At 43.4% G+C, this 16,509-nt stretch overlaps 1 protein-coding gene across 3 annotated transcripts in view; it reads left to right on the top strand.

The window, feature by feature from the left end:
* SLC13A5 (solute carrier family 13 member 5) overlaps positions 1–16,509 on the top strand; it is a 60,304-nt gene that overhangs the window by 7,608 nt on the left and 36,187 nt on the right. The window contains exon 2 of one of the 3 annotated variants that reach the window (XM_033922866.1): positions 11,754–11,867. The exons of the other annotated variants lie outside the window; for them this stretch is intronic. Within the exon in view, the coding sequence (XP_033778757.1) occupies positions 11,754–11,867 (114 nt within the window). The remainder of the gene's footprint in view (positions 1–11,753; positions 11,868–16,509) is intronic. 3 annotated transcript variants of the gene reach the window in all.

Raw genomic sequence — 16,509 nt, 5'->3', positions numbered from 1 at the left:
TACAGCTGGTGGCTTGATACAGCATTGTTCACCGTGGTCAGCAACCTGTCAGATTGTTTTCCCTAAGGTTGGTGACTCCTGTGATAAATCAAGGTGAGGGAAAAGCTAGCCTTTTACTGCACTTCTGTGATGTCCCCCTTTATTGAGATAACATCTCCTGCTGCTTGGAGCCATCCTCATGTTGAAGTATGAGATCTTATAGGTTTTATATGAGGCAGGTCCAGGACGTCTCATTAAATGCTTCTAGGGGGTGCTGTGTGATGGAAAGATGTATCAGTTTAAAAAAACAGGGCAATAAGCCATGAGATCAGGTAGGACATGGGCTAACCAGGTCTGATACAATGGCCGAAACTGGGTGGCAACCTATTTTTGAGGGGTAGCACTTTCTGCCCGTGGCTACCCATTAGCAATACCTAAATCTGTAAATCTATCGATTAAAATCCAATTAATTTAAATCAGGGGTCTCAAAGTCCCTCCTTGAGGGCCGCTATTCAGTCGGGTTTTCAGGATTTCCTCATTGAATATGCATGAGATCTATGTCCATGCAGTGCTTTCAATGCATATTCATTGGGGAAATCCTGAAAACCCAACTGGATTGCAGTCCTCAAAGAGGGACTTTGAGATCCCTGATTTAAATTGTGGCGCATCTTCCTCTTCGATTGGTCAAACTCTGTGGCAGTTTGACTGTGTGATGCAGTTGGGTGCCATGAGATTACGTAGCCTCAGGCTTAGATGTAGCGTGTACAGATGAGGTCTGAACAGAGAAATGCACCAATCAATTCTTGACTTGAGTCATGTGTCAAGAAGAACCTGACTTGAGAATCAGCCTCAATGTTACAAATAATATGGGTGGGGTTTAAATTGCAAAAGATTCTTTAATTGTAGTTTGCCCAGACAAAATATTTTAAAATCAATTTAAGAATTTCAATAAGTAGTTAAAAACTTTAAAATTACTTTGGAATTAGAGTTAAAAATAATTCCTAAACACTTTTCCAATTTAAATCCCAGTGTACATTTGTATCCTATTTACTCAACTAACTGGATCCAGTATTCCTATTTCCAATTACAATTCGGAGGTAAGAATTTCAATAAGCTTAGCAGTCAGTATTAAAAGTATACAGTATTCCCCCGATATTCGCGGGGGTTCCGTTCCAAGAACCCCCGCGAATCTTGAAAAACCGCAAATACGGTTTTTGGTGGGGGAGACTGGAGAGGGCAGCGGGAGAGGCAGGAGACAGCAGCCGGAGAGCCGGCGAGTGAAGGAAACCACTCGCTGTATGCTCCGGCCGCCTCTTCCTGTACTAAAGTCGGGCCTTACCAATCAGGAGCTGCGTGTCAAAGCAGCTCCTGATTGGTAAGGCCCGACTTTAGTGCAGGAAGAGGCGGTCGGAGCATACAGCGAGTGATTTCCTTCACTCGCCGGCGCTCCGGCTGCTCTCTCCTGCCTCTCCGGCTGTCCTCTCCTGGTCGGCGGTTCGCGGTTGGAAAAAAAACTGCGAATGACCGGGACCGCGTACCGCCAACCACGAATGACCGGGGGAATACTGAATTCACAAATAATTTGTAAGGGGGGGGGGTTACAGGTATTTTACCCAGGTAAATATTTTGTTGTGTTTTATTTTAAACTGTGTTTGAAAAGAGTCGGTCTTTAATCTTTGTGCACTTAGCTTTTCTTCCAGCTTTATTTTCCGTTCCTCCTTCTTTCTTGCATATTTTCACTTGTTCTTCCTAAACTTAGGCTAAAATAAATTTAAAAAAGAGCGAAACTACCTCCCTAAAAGTGTGTGCAGCTATGGAATATGCCTGCCTACGCACATGAACCTAATACTGCATGCCTGACTGCATAAAATAAAAGAAATATTTCCCTACCTAAACCTTTCTCTCTTGTACAGCTTTATTTTCACTTAAATTCCACTCTTTCTCTAACTAAATTCCTTTCTCTCACAGAGCACTCACTCACAAACTCTCCTCTTTCTTCAAGATCATCGGTGGTTGTTTTTTTTAACTGCCACTACTCAGCCAGCGTCCCGATTTGTTCCAGCCAATCGGCTTCATGCATTGACATTCTATGGAAATGCCTGCACGTTTACAGCATTTTAAAAAACTCTGTCAGGTCTCTTCTGCCCTGGGCCAGCTATAAAATATATATATTTATTTGTAACCACTGGTTAGGGTAGGGAATAACACGGAGACTGATTTGTCCCTGTCCCCGAGGGATCACAATAGCCCGTGAGTTCTATCCCTGTCCCTGTCTCATTCCTGCAAGATCTGGCTTAATTGTACATGTCTGGAACGCTTCTGATATTAAAGGGTTCGAGGCTTGTACAGATGAGGACAGAGCTTGCAGGAATGGGGTAGGGATGGTGACAGAGCTCATGGGGATGGGAAGGGGATTTAGAGATCCCCACAGGGGCTGGGAAAATTTGTCCCTGTGTCATTCTCTAGCCATTTCCCCCAAGATGTTCAGATTGCCAGAGTGAACCTGCCCAGTAGAGAAATAAGCAAAATAAAGCAGTACTCTGCTCCTGCAAGAGGGATGGCAGACAGAGAGGGTCTGGGAGTAGGAATGGGGGTGAGAACAGGGTGTGGGAGGGCAATGTCTCTTTGGAGATGGAACTGTATTGTCATCCTAGGTTCATTTTCGGCTCGAGATTGTAAAAATGTATTTTACTTTTAACAACATAGCTCAACACGACATATTTTGTGTACTGCATGGGGGTTTGTGGCAGATCACAGCTTACATAAGAACATAAGAACATAAGAAGCGCCATCTCCGGATCAGACCTTCGGTCCATCAAGTCCGGCGATCCGCACACGCGGAGGCCCTGCCAGGTATACACCTTCTGGCCTTATCCTGACGGTTGACCGTTTAGCCAGAAATAACAGCGGGCTTGTGCACCTAAGGTTACCAGATTTACCCGAAGAAAATTCCAGACCCATGCCCGTCCAGTTCTGCCCTGTTCTGCCTGCGTCACACCCCGTTGCGCTCCCCCAGCCCTGCCCCTAGATGGCATCCACGTGACACGATGAGGTCACGTGCACGTGACCTCACCATAAGAACATAAGAACATAAGAAGTTGCCTCCGCTGAGTTGCCATCTCGCCCAGCGGTCCGCTCCCGCGGCGGCCCATCAGGCCCATTGCCTGAGCAGTGGTCCCTGACTAGCTCTATAACCTACCTCTACTCCTATCCCTATAACCCATCTCTACACCTATCTATACCCCTCAATCCCTTTGTCCTCTAGGAACCTATCCAAACCTTCTTTGAAGCTCTGTAACGTGCTCCTGCCTACCACAGCCTCCGGAAGCGCGTTCCATGTATCCACCACCCTCTGGGTGAAAAAGAACTTCCTAGCGTTTGTTCTAAACCTGTCCCCTTTCAATTTCTCCAAGTGCCCCCTTGTACTTGTGGTTCCCCTTAATTTGAAAAATCTGTCCCTGTCTACTTTCTCTATGCCTTTCAGGATCTTGAAGGTTTCTATCATGTCTCCCCTAAGTCTCCGCTTCTCCAGGGAGAACAGTCCTAACTGTTTCAATCTGTCAGTATATGAGAGATTTTCCATACCCTTTATCAGCTTAGTTGCTCTTCTCTGGACTCCCTCAAGTACTGCCATGTCCTTCTTGAGGCACAGGTGCCCCCTCCCGATGTGATTTTTCACAGGAAGCTTTTCAAAACCCGGGTTTTGAAAATCTGTCCTGACCCCCGGATATGTCCTCGAAAAGGAGGACGTGTTGTGGGAAATCCGGACGTCTAGTAACCCTATGTTCACCCACAGATGTTATCATACTTTAACTACTCCTGAGTAGGTCTGGAGATTTTTGTCTGGAGAAACCTGGACACATGGCCCTGCCCCATTCCGTCCTTAGCCACACCCTGTTTTGCCTCTAGCCATGCCCCCTGTAAAGCCTCATCTCTGTTTACCAACCTCTGGGTTGCATCTGGAGGCTCTCTGAGCGTGCATGTGATGTCATCTGCGCGTGATCAGAGGCCCTCCAGATGCGGTCAGGGCTTTCCAAAACCCAGACAAACTACAGGGTTTTGGAAAGTCCGTCCTCTATAAAGAGGACATGGCCGAGTTTTCCCGGACGTCTGGCAATCCTGCTCCTGAGGCGCCAGAAAGCAATCAGAAGGGTTTAAGGGGCCCTTTACAACTGTCCCTACATGCTCTCTGCACAGACAACAGCAAACAATCTTAGGTTCCAACTACTGAAGTCTCCGTCAAAGCTCACTCCAGCCCATCCACACTCTCCCAGCCCTTGAACCCTCCCCAGCCCATCCTCAACCAAAAGGCCATATACAGACACAGACCATGCAAGTCTGCCCAGTACTGGCCTTAGTTCTTCAATAACTGCCGGTTCTTCAATACTGGCCTTAGTTCTTCAATAACTGCCGGTTGGTTACGAGCTAAATAACAAATTATCGCAGTTCTTTCATTTGGGCATTTGGGGCCAGATTCTACTAAAGCTGCCGAAAGTTAGGCAGTGGTAGCCGCTCTACACCGCCGCCTAACTTAAGTGATTTAATTGGGTTTAAGTGGCGTGATAATTGGTCACACCATTAAAATCCAATTAAACCCTTGTTTAAAAACAAAATAGCTGCTGCTGCGCCGCCTCCAGGAACGGCGCCTAAGTCCCTCGCGGCTAGCGGCACATGATGACACCATAGCCCAGAAGTGGGCGTGTCTAGGGGGGCGGCGCTAGACTTTGGCATCACCAGGCGCCACTGACTGCGATTCAGGAGAGACCATGTAGGCCTGGGGTCTTCGGGAGCTGTGATTCTGGAAGCGGCGCCTGCCAGTGATTGACACGCAGCAGGCGCCCCGTACAGAATCAGGGTCTTTCTGTCCACAGTGCTGACCCCTAACTTGCCCTTAGTGGAAGGAAGCACCTAATGGCTAGACCAGTTAGACATGAGAAACCAAGGTTGAAGTCCCACTCTGGCTCCTTGTGACCTTAAGTAAGTCACTTAACCCTCCATTGTTCCAGAAACAAACTTAGATGGTGAGCCATCATGTCCTCCTGTCTGATGAGAGCAGGCAGTGGAGGGCGGGACTGGGGGGGGGGGGCGGGTCTAGGGGGGAGGGGTCCGGATTTTACTTTAGTAAAATCTAGCAACCCTACTCTTGGACAGGAAAATTCATAATATACCTGAATTTTTTTTTTAACTTTTGCTTTTACTCTTTTCTATGCTATTTTTAATTTATAACATTTTATTGAAGAAATCCAGTAAATATACAATAATATAATACAATAAAATAGTCATTACATTAAAATTCATCATATTAATTTCCATCAAATGTCTTTCATTTCTTCAAAATATATTTCCAAATTACCCATTACATCTCTCAATACCTCTATTTCCTTCCCCCCTTCCCTTTTCCCTATTCACCTCTCCTCCATCCCCCCTTAATTTTTAATTATAACATTGTAATAAATGAATTAAACAAAATACAATTCAAATAATTCCACATATATTACTATTATTCCCCTATTCCCACCCCGACCCTAGAATGAAAGGTGACATCAATTACCAAATACTAAAAATGCAAAGAACGATTCCAAAGCTTCAATGTAAAGTATTAAGAATCATACTTCTTGCTCTAGAGGATAATTTTCTATCCTATTTTTAAATGGAGTTCCTTTCTTATTGAATATGTATTATATTGTACATTGCTTGGATCCTTTTTTTAGGCTGTTATGTGGTATAGAAAGTTCTTAATAAACATAAGCCATCTCGTGCTGATACTGAAAAAGGCATCAACTACTGTAATTTCAAAATTCCATTTCCTCTTTTAGCCTGAGAAGGAGCATTTTTTTCTGTTGAACTCTCTCCCCAGACAGTCACATTTATTTTATATACCTCAATTAATAACATAACTAGTTAAAGCAAAGCGGTTTACAATTAAAAGGGAATAACTAAATGAAACCACTAAAAAAAAAAAGTACACTTCTCCCTCCATATTTGTGGTTTTGATTATTCACGTTTTTTAGCTTGCTGGCTCCTCCCCCTAAATTACGTAGAGAAATAGAGAAATACGTAGCTTGCATAGAGAAATCGCTGATTCCAAGCATTTAAAGAGAAAATGGCCGATTCCCAGCACCCTTCACCGTGTTTTGCCTCTCCTTCAGGAACAGGCCGGGTCTCCCACCATGTTATTCACAATGGTTTTTAATAGAAAACAGCGAATAACATATGAAAAAGTTATTTGCGGTTTTTCTGTATTTGCGGTTCTGTTAATCTCCTATCACAGGGAATATGGAGGGAGAAGTATAACATAACGAGCATGCCATGACAAGGGAGCAAGCAGAGGAAGGATTTTTGTTGTCAAACAGAGCCGAGGAGTCCTCCCTAGACATACCGATGAGTGCTGCTTGTCTCTGCACTCTTAAACCCGTGCTGCCCATTGTATGATTCTATGTGTTTGTTTCTTTTTTTTTTTTTTTTAATTAGGATTGATTACTGCCTTTTTGAAAAAATTCTCCCAAAGCAATGCCTGTAGATAAGCTGATGTCATACATCTGATGTCATACATGATGTTATCATGTCAATGTTCGTGCACTTCCGGATGCCTCGAGGCACGGCCACTATGTTTACTGTGTCGCGGCTCTACAAAGTTTGCAAGGCATGTAGCAAGATTTATGGTAGACTAATCAGTTATATAAACAAGTTATGTGCCTGTCAGTTGTTTTTTTTTTTAGGGAATACTATAATATCTCTGCCAGGTCCAAATTTCTTTGTCTATTTATGCAACACAAGACCCAGGCTAATGAGAAATACTTTTATTATGAAAATAGAAAAATATAATTCACAAGCCAGCAGCAATATCTAAATATTGTTCACAAAATATCTGATTTACATATATGAAACTCAGTACATAATTATCACAACACACTTGCTAGATAACTAAGTAAAATTACTTGTTATACACACACTAAACAATTCCTTATAATAATAATTTCCTGATCAGCAGCAATCTATTACAGTATCACCGAGAGTAGCTTTATGAGCCTTATCCTATATCCAAATTAGGATGCACTTATCTAACCCCAGCTTAAAGATAATAAGTTCCTTATCTCACCATCTGATTAGGCCTCAGCACGAAATTAGGTGAAATGGAAAACGTCTCTTCAGCTTAGCAAATTTAGAAAATCCTTTGGTTACAGGAACAAGTGTTCGTTCGCCACTGGTGCAGCTATAATTTATTGGCAGCAAAAGTTTCCTTCAAGTGATGGAATTCAGATCTGTTTAAGGTCGGAATCACTCTCTCTCAGGCAGAGAGTCACATGAGGTAACTGTTCAGGTCTTAATTATTATGCAAAAGATGCTTGCAGAACACCTGTGATGAGATGTCCGTTTCCTTCCATCCCGGCATAGACTAATTATAATTAGCAACTTTTCACTTGGACCTCGTTAGATGACTTCCTCGGACCAATCCAGAAACAGAACTTAGATGAATAGCCTTTCTGTGTAGAGTCTCATACAGGCTGGGAGACACAGACGCCATTCGAGAGATAAGCACAGCATAGGAGTATCACTCCCCCAAGAATCACACAGTCTAAGCATGAAGGCATAGATGGATGTCCTTGACTAGAATACCATTCTGGTACATACCCAGAATGTATCAGGCAGAAACAGCAAAGATGTGTTCTTTCTCTTTCTTCTTGCAAGGTTCATGCTGGAAAGATTTCTTGTAGACAATGGTTCAGGCTTAAATGATGGTTCAGGCTTGATGATGTCATAGAGGCCTAACCTTCAGGTGCAAATAAGGAAACACCCCTACAGACACTGCTTTATACATAGTAACATAGTAGATGACGGCAGATAAAGACCCGAATGGTCCATCTAGTCTGCCCAACCTGATTCAATCTAAAAATTTGTTAGTTTTTTTTCTTCTTCTTCTTAGCTATTTCTGGGCAAGAATCCAAAGCTCTGCCCAGTACTGTTCTTAGGTTCCAACTACTGAAGTCTCCGTCAAAGCTCACTCCAGCCCATCTACACCCTCCCAGCCCTTGAAGCCCTCCCCAGCCCATCCTCAACCAAAAGGCCATATACAGACACAGACCATGCAAGTCTGCCCAGTACTGGCCTTAGTTCTTCAATATTTACTATTATTTTCTTATTCGAGCCTTAAATAACCACCCCCTTTGCATTCTTTAACTTGTCTAATTATGTATTTTACCTACAGTTGCGACCGTAGTGAATTTGAAGTCTGCCTTTCTTGGTTGCTTGGAAATCACATGATGTGTACAGGGTAAATTATAGGGTGAGACAGGTTCAATAAACAGGACACAAAGAGACTCTTTAGTCTCCTGACTCTTGGTAACATTTCAAACCCAAGCTGGCATCTGGTGCTACAGATTTGACCAAGTTAAGCCAATTAATGGTTCTTAGCAGAACAATGGAATAGGATAGGCTTCCTGTACTGTAGCTCTTTTCACCTACAATGCTGTAAAACTTGTTCTCTCACATTCACCCTCTCTACTGTGGTTTGTTTTCAATTCTTCATTTAAAACCAAAAGATTTACTATTGGGTTGCTTTATTCAATGATTCTACCATCTTGAGTGTTGAGTTAAATTAGTCATGGAGTTTACGTCTAAGTTTTTCTGTCCAAGATTATAGGCTGAAAAGGAAGCCCCGACCCTTCCTCCCGGTATAACTGAATGTTGTAATGCCTTTTTCAGTCAACAAGGCCCCTTAACTCTTTTCTCTCTGTTCTCTTTTGGGAGAAATCCAAAACAAACACAGTGGGAGTGACAAAAATAAAAAAGGAGAGGAAGGAAGGAAGGAAGGAAATCAAAACCAGAAATGTTCTCTATTGAAATGATTCACATGAATCCCAGATGGTTGGATACGTATAAACTCATCAAGGGCTTTGTTGCGGCTTCAATACCTGTATCAGGAGTCCACCAGTACTGAGATGATGAATTTAAAAAAATGATTAAATGTATAAAGTCTTCCAATCCTGTAAGGCTGAAAACCAAATGAAGGGAGACTGAACACTCTGGCATGATCAGAGAAAAAAAAATCAATTTGCATTCACCCATTCCACTCCATTCGGGATTTGTTTTATTAGAGTCCAGTCAAATGTGCTTGTATAGAATTAAAAATTATGCATGGACTCTTTGATTCCTTTGGTTCTTAAATTTTTCAAGATTTTGGGGATGTAGAATCATTTATACATACAAACTCCTCTTTCCCTCTGTTAAAGGTATCAGTATCAGTCAGTGATGTTCGTAACTTACAGGTTTCTGAAAGTTATACATAAAACTGGGAGACCCGCCCATTTCTCACCCATGCTCCACCCACATTTACCCCTTTCATGGTTAAGGGGCTGGAGGAGTTGCCATACAGTGAGAGATTGGAGAAACGGCCTCTTCTCCCTTGAAAAGAGGAGACTGAGAGGGGACATAATGGAAACATTCAAGATAATGAAGGGCATAGACTTAGTAGATAAAGACAGGTTGTTCACCCTCTCCAAGGTAGATAGAACGAGAGGGCACTCTCTGAAGTTAAAAGGGGATCAATTCCGTACGAACGTAAGGAAGTTCTTCTTCACCCAGAGAGTGGTAGAAATCTGGAACGCTCTTCTGGAGTCTGTTATAGGGGAAAACACCCTCCAGGGATTCAAGACAAAGTTGGACAAGTTCCTGCTAAACTGAAACGTACGCAGGTGAGGCTGGACTCATTTGGAGCTCTGGTCTTTGACCTGTGGCCACCGCATGAACGGATTGCTGGGCACAATGAACCACTGGTCTGACCCAGCAGCGGCAATTCTTATCTTCTTATGCTAAGTGATACCTGCACATAAATTACAGAATAGTGCCTAGTGCTTACACAGATAAGAGCGCATTGTAAGCATGTAATTTGCATGACAATTGGCATCTAAATTAGACGCCATGTTGCAGAATGCCTGAGGACTGTTTAGGACTGAGGAATGGAAGGTCTGAGAACGGTGTGACAGTATTGCGGAATCTTTCACCTCTATTACACCAAGTTCGTACCAGCTCAGGTCTGTAGGAACTCGATACAGTGGTCTCTAGGAGATGAAATGATGATCGTAGTCTTATTTGGGAGGAAAGCAAGAGAGAGGGGAGATATGATAAAGATGTTTAAATATCTATGTGGCATAAAAGCACAGGAAGTGAGTCCAGTGGCGTAGCAAGGGTGAGAGGCGCTCGAGGTGGTGATGCTCCTTCCCTGCCCTCTTCTCCGCTCCCCACCCCCATCTGCTCCTTCCCCGACACCTCCTGCTGCACGCGTGCACCCTTTCCCTTCCCCCGTACCTCTTTAGCGTTCCTGGCGCGGGCAGCAACCCCCGTCCTGCTACTTGCAGTAGCATTGGCTCTTCTTTTGATGTCACCGCCTAGGTGCGGGTCCACGAAGTGACAGGAGGGCATGCGTGGATGCTACGTGATGACATGTCCTCGAAAAGGAGAACATGTCCGTGGAAATCTGGACATCTGGTAAGCCTATATCGTAATGATTGATTTTATGTTGACTGCATCGCTTTCATTTGTGAAGAACATTGGTTATTAAAAACTTTTAAATCGAGAACATGGCTTCCACAGTTTTTTTTTACTCTGTTAAAAATTACAAAGACTAGGGGAGACTCGAAGATACAGGGAAATACTTTTACAACCAACAGGAGGAAATCTAGTTAAGTTCTTGAACACATTGCCAGAGGTTGTGGTATAAGCAGATAGCTGGTTTTAAGAAAAGTTTGGACAATTTCCTTGAGGAAAAGTCCATAGTCTGTTGTTGAGGAAAATCATGGGGGGAAGCCACTGCTTGCCCTGGATCGGTAGCATGGAATGTTGCTACTTTGAGTTTTTGCCAGGTACTAGTGGCCTGGATTGGCCATCGTGAGAATGGGCTACTTGGCTTGATGGACCATTGGTCTGACCCAATAAGGCTATTCTTTTTGTTTTTGAATGCATGGAGGAGGCGAAGGAGATGAATTCAAGAAAGCTTGAGGCAAGTATATAGGATCTCCAAGGGAGCAAAAGGAAGAGCAGATGGCATGGATGGACAGACTGAATAGGCCATACGGGCTTTATTTGCCTTTGTTTTTCTGTGTTTCTGTGTTATTCCAGAGACTCAAGCATGAGTGTTCACAGTATTGTCTCTTGTCAGCAGTGGCATAGTAAGAGTTGGCGGTGGCACTCCCCCACCCCCTCCTGTCCACACCCCTGCTCCTTCTCGCCCTCCCCCCCCCTGTACCTCTAAATCTTTGCTAGCGTGAGTGGCTTCTACAGCATGTTCCTCATGCCAGTATTGGAGTTTCCTCTGACATCACTTCTGACCCCGTGACCCAGAAGTGATTCAGGGGGAACCAGGCCGGCGTGAGCAACAGGCGTGAGAAATTGCTCACGTTAGCGATTCTCTACAGAGGTACGGGGTGGGGGTGGGGAGGGATGGCACAAGCATGGCGTGGTGTGGTGCTGCGGGGCAGAAAGGTGCCGACGCCTCCACCAACATGGCACCCGGGGCAGTCCATACCACCCACTCCCTATCTTACTACATCACTGCTTGTCAGATTTCTGTGAATTCTGAAGAGAAAGAGAGGAAGCAATCCTGACTGAGTGTCACATATGAAAATCATCTACTAATCTAAATGAAAACATTGATACTTATAAACTAGCTCACAGAAAGGAGGTTAGTTCAATCACAAAAATGTGTTGGACTTGTTAAAATATAACTCTGGTTAACCATAAATAGGCTGATTTGAAATGTTGTTTTGTTAAATTTGCAGCCTGGAAAAAATGAACATAACATACTGTGTTCTTGGCATAAAGACTGCTATGCTGAGACAGGGGACAGTCACCCTACAGTCTCCACACAGAAGCTTATTCATATGAAATGCAAGGTGACTAAGACAGCTTACTTGAATCTGTATTTAATTCATCAGATACAGTATGATCTTATTAAGTAGAAGAAATTTTGAATTAAGGTTGTACCTTAATTAGACTACTGCAATTTGGTCTACCTGGGTTTGGACAAAAAGTGGATTATAAGGCTTCAATTAGAGCAAAACAATGTGGCTAAGCTAATAAAAAGAGCTGGTAAGTGGAACAGGACAACTCCAGTATTATTTGAGCTGTGTTGGTTACTACTGGTGTGGAAAAGATTTAAGCACCTTGTGATAGGACTGTCCCAAGCTGGAACGCGCCCTAGAGCTCCTATCCCACCCACTGCATCGCAGTCAAGCAGGATTGGCAAGTTAACCAGCCAAATACAGCTGCCGAGGCGGAACGAGGGGTGGGAGGGGGGCAGTTCCCCTTGCCCCCACTAACCAGCTCTCGCTCTCCTTCCCCTTTTCATCCCTACCAGAAACAGCTCCCCTTTCCACCTCCAACCAGTGGCGACAGCGCCTTCCCTGACTCGGAATACGATGTCGGTACGAATTCCTCCCTGCAGAACGAGGAAGTAGAGTGGAATTTGTACTGACATCGTGTTTTATGATTATGGATGTGGATTTTGCATGGATTATTTTTGAATGGATTTTTTGGGACTTGATTGTCACACTGTGGATATTGGGAATGGGAACAGACGGATTCCGCTGCCAGCTGGTACGCGTTGTTACAGTACTGTAATTGCCTACTGCCCCTTCATTCAGGACATTAAAGAAACAACCAAGATAAGTCTTTCAGGGTGATATTGGTTGAGTTAGCATCTCATTAGGGAGGCAGGGAGGGCGTGTGCCATGATGTAACAGGTTACAGCTTTCCAGCTGGTGTGGTTGATGTTTTTTTGTCACTGAGCACACATTTATTAAATTATTTATTTAGCGATATTTCTTTTATTTTGTTTTCATTGAAATTCTCTTGAGCCAAGTAGAGAATGACATGGGAACAAATTTTTTCCCGGCCCCGCGGGAACTCATTTTCCTGTCCCCGCAAGTCCTTTTCCTGTCCCTGCCCCATTCCTGCAAGCTCTGTCCTCATCTGCACAAGCCTCAAACATTTTAAAATCATTTGTGTTCGAGGCTTGTGCAGTTAAGGCAGAGCTTACAGGAGTGGGGCAGGGTAAGAGACAGCGACAAAACTCACAGGGACGGGGGACAAATTTGTCTCCGTGTCATTCTCTAGAGCCAAGCTCATAAGACACACCCAAACCTTTCATCTCTAGCTTGTAGGGAAATCCTGGCTTTGCTGGCTTAACCCAAATGTACTTATTAGATATTTAAATACAGACGGGTGAGTTGTGCGGCACAGAACTGGAAATATTGTTGACAGCCTTTTAATGGTTATTCAGTCTTTTTGTGGAGATTGACTTTACAAATTATAGGATTCTTGCTCCCTGAAAGTGTCTCATCAACAATTTGGGTAACTGCTATGGAGTGTGTTGAGTCACTTCTAATCCAGAGCAGACATACATTAAGCAAAGTTACTGTTCCAACTTGCAAAAGCACTTAAACAGTTAGTTTAACACCTATAATGTTCTATGCCGGTGTCTGCGGTTAGTTAATAGGTTTATGTCTTCAAGCTGTCATTAGAATTCATTGACAGCAAATTGTAAGCTAAGGGCTAATGCAAAATGAACTGGGCAGGACTGATCTTAGACATGCTGGGGCTCAGGGCAGCAATTTGGAAGGAAGTCCCAAAGCTTGTCAGCAGGTTGTTCCTTTTTCAGTCAAGGGCATGCTTGAGCCCTCTAAAGCATGGGGGCCCAGGGTAATTGCCCTGTTTGCGCCAGCCCTGTAGCTGGGTACTGTGGTGCCATTAATGTTTATGTGTACAATTCTGGAGGCCACACCTTCAAAAAGATAAAAACAGGATAGAGTCGGTCCAGAGGAAGGCTATTAAAATGGTCAGCGGTCTTCGTCATAAGGCGTATGGGGACAGACTTAAAGATCTCAATATGTATACTTTGGAGGAAATGCAGGCGAGGGGAGATATGATAGAGATGTTTTAAGTACCTATGTGGTATAAATGCATTTTTTAAGTACCTATGTGGTATAAATGTACATGAGGTGAGTCTCTTATTTATTTATTTCAGCATTTATATACCACTTATAACCTAAGTGTTTTACATTCAGCATTTTTTCCTACCTGTCCTGAGGGGCTCATACTGTATCTAATATATCTGGGACAATGGGTGATTAAGTGATTTGCCCAAGGTCTCAAGGAACAGCATGGGATTTGAACCTTCAGCTTCAGGATGCGGAGGCTCTAGCTCTAACCACTGCACCATGAAAGCTCTGGAATGAGAGGGCATAGGCTGAAGTTATGAGGTGATAGGCTCAGGAGTAATCTAAGGAAATATATTTTTTTACAGAAAAGGTGGTAGATGCGTGGTATAGTCTCCCAGTAAAGGTGGTGGAAACAAAGACTGTCTTAAGTTCAAGAAAGTGTGGAACAGGCAAATGAGATCCCTTAGAACAGTGATTCCCAACCCTGTCCTGGAGGAACACCAGGCCAATCGGGTTTTCAGGCTAGCCCTAATGAATATGCATGAGAGAGATTTGCATAGGATGGAAGTGATAGGCATGCAAATTTGCTTCATGCATATTCATTAGGGCTAGCCTGAAAATCCGATTGGCCTGGTGTTCCTCCAGGACAGGGTTGGGAACCACTGCCTTAGAAAGAGAAGAGGAGAGGAGATAGTGGCTGCTGTGGATGGGCAGACTGAACGATATGCTCCATTTCGTCTACCAAATCTCTCAATATTCTAATTCATTCTTTGGTCATTTCCACCTTAGACTATTGCAATTCCCTCTATCAGTTAATCACCCCAAAACAGATCAGGAGATTATAGATCAGTGATTCCCAACCCTGTCCTGGAGGAACACCAGGCCAATCGGGTTTTCAGGCTAGCCCTAATGAATATGCATGAGAGAGATTTGCATAGGATGGAAGTGATAGGCATGCAAATTTGTTTCATGCATATTCATTAGGGCTAGCCTGAAAACCCGATTGGCCTGGTGTTCCTCCAGGACAGGGTTGGGAACCACTGCCTTAGAAAGAGAAGAGGAGAGGAGATAGTGGCTGCTGTGGATGGGCAGACTGGACGATATGCTCCATTTCGTCTACCAAATCTCTCAATATTCTAATTCATTCTTTGGTCATTTCCACCTTAGACTATTGCAATTCCCTCTATCAGTTAATCACCCCAAAACAGATCAGGAGATTATAGATCAGTGATTCCCAACCCTGTCCTGGAGGAACACCAGGCCAATCGGGTTTTCAGGCTAGCCCTAATGAATATGCATGAGAGAGATTTGCATATGATGGAAGTGATAGGCATGCAAATTTGCTTCATGCATATTCATTAGGGCTAGCCTGAAAACCCAATTGGCCTGGTGTTCCTCCAGGACAGGGTTGGGAACCACTGTTATAGATAATCAAAATACAGCTATTAAACTTATCTTTAAGGCAAAAAAAAACGTGACCATGTTTCCCCTCTTCTTAAAAAAGCTCATTGGTTACCCATCGTTCGCAGAATCTCATTCAAAATTCTTTTACTAGTATATAGTTCATTGACAGGCTTTTAATTCCTTAGGAATCCTCAAGGTCACTGAGATCATCTCAGCAACATCTTCTGACTATTCCCTCAATCCGGCAGCTGTTCTACGATACAACACGAAAAACCATTTACTCGGTAGTTGCGCCAACACTATGGAATGCCCTTCCCCTAACCCAGGGGTAGGCAATTCCAGTCCTGGAGAGCCGGAGCCAGGTCAGGTTTTCAGGATATCCACAATCAATATGCATGAGATTTGCATCTCAAGGAGGCAGTGCATGCAAATCCATCTCATAAATATTCATTGTAGAGATCCTGAAAACCTGACCTGGCTCCAGCTCTCGAGGACCGGAATTGCCTACCCCTGCGGCCTAACCCTACGGCAAGAAACTAGTTTAAATAACTTTAAAACCAATCTTCAAAGACGCTTATAAGATTTATGGTTGATAATGAAAAAAAAAGAAAAAAGAGAGAAGAAGCTTATTCCAGACAACCCCACTTCCCTGGTGTTTTTCCAGTACCTTTTCCTTTTATTTTTAATACCGTATCCCTACCCTATCTCCCTTTGTTTCTATTAGTTTGTTTGTCTATTCCTCCGACTGTTAATTAATTTTTTTTACACTGTAAAAGGCGTATGGGGACAGACTTAAAGATCTCAATATGTATACTTTGGAGGAAATGCAGGCGAGGGGAGATATGATAGAGATGTTTTAAGTACCTATGTGGTATAAATGCATTTTTTAAGTACCTATGTGGTATAAACGTACATGAGGTGAGTCTCTTATTTATTTATTTCAGCATTTATATACCACTTATAACCTAAGTGTTTTACATTCAGGTACTCAAGCATTTTTTCCTACCTGTCCTGATGGGCTCATACTGTATCTAATATATCTGGGGCTTTGGTGTGTAAAAGCGATATATCAAGACATAATAAAAACTTAAGCCATGCTAAATGTTGGCCCTAAAGAAAATGGGCCCGATATTGAGAACAAAGGAGGGAGGCCTGAAGTCCTCAGCGATCCTGAATATTCAATGCCAGGGCC

Source organism: Geotrypetes seraphini, chromosome 15 (genome assembly GCF_902459505.1).
Source record: "Geotrypetes seraphini chromosome 15, aGeoSer1.1, whole genome shotgun sequence".
Lineage (NCBI taxonomy): Eukaryota > Metazoa > Chordata > Amphibia > Gymnophiona > Dermophiidae > Geotrypetes > Geotrypetes seraphini.
This window is presented reverse-complemented; position numbering and strand designations above follow the sequence as displayed.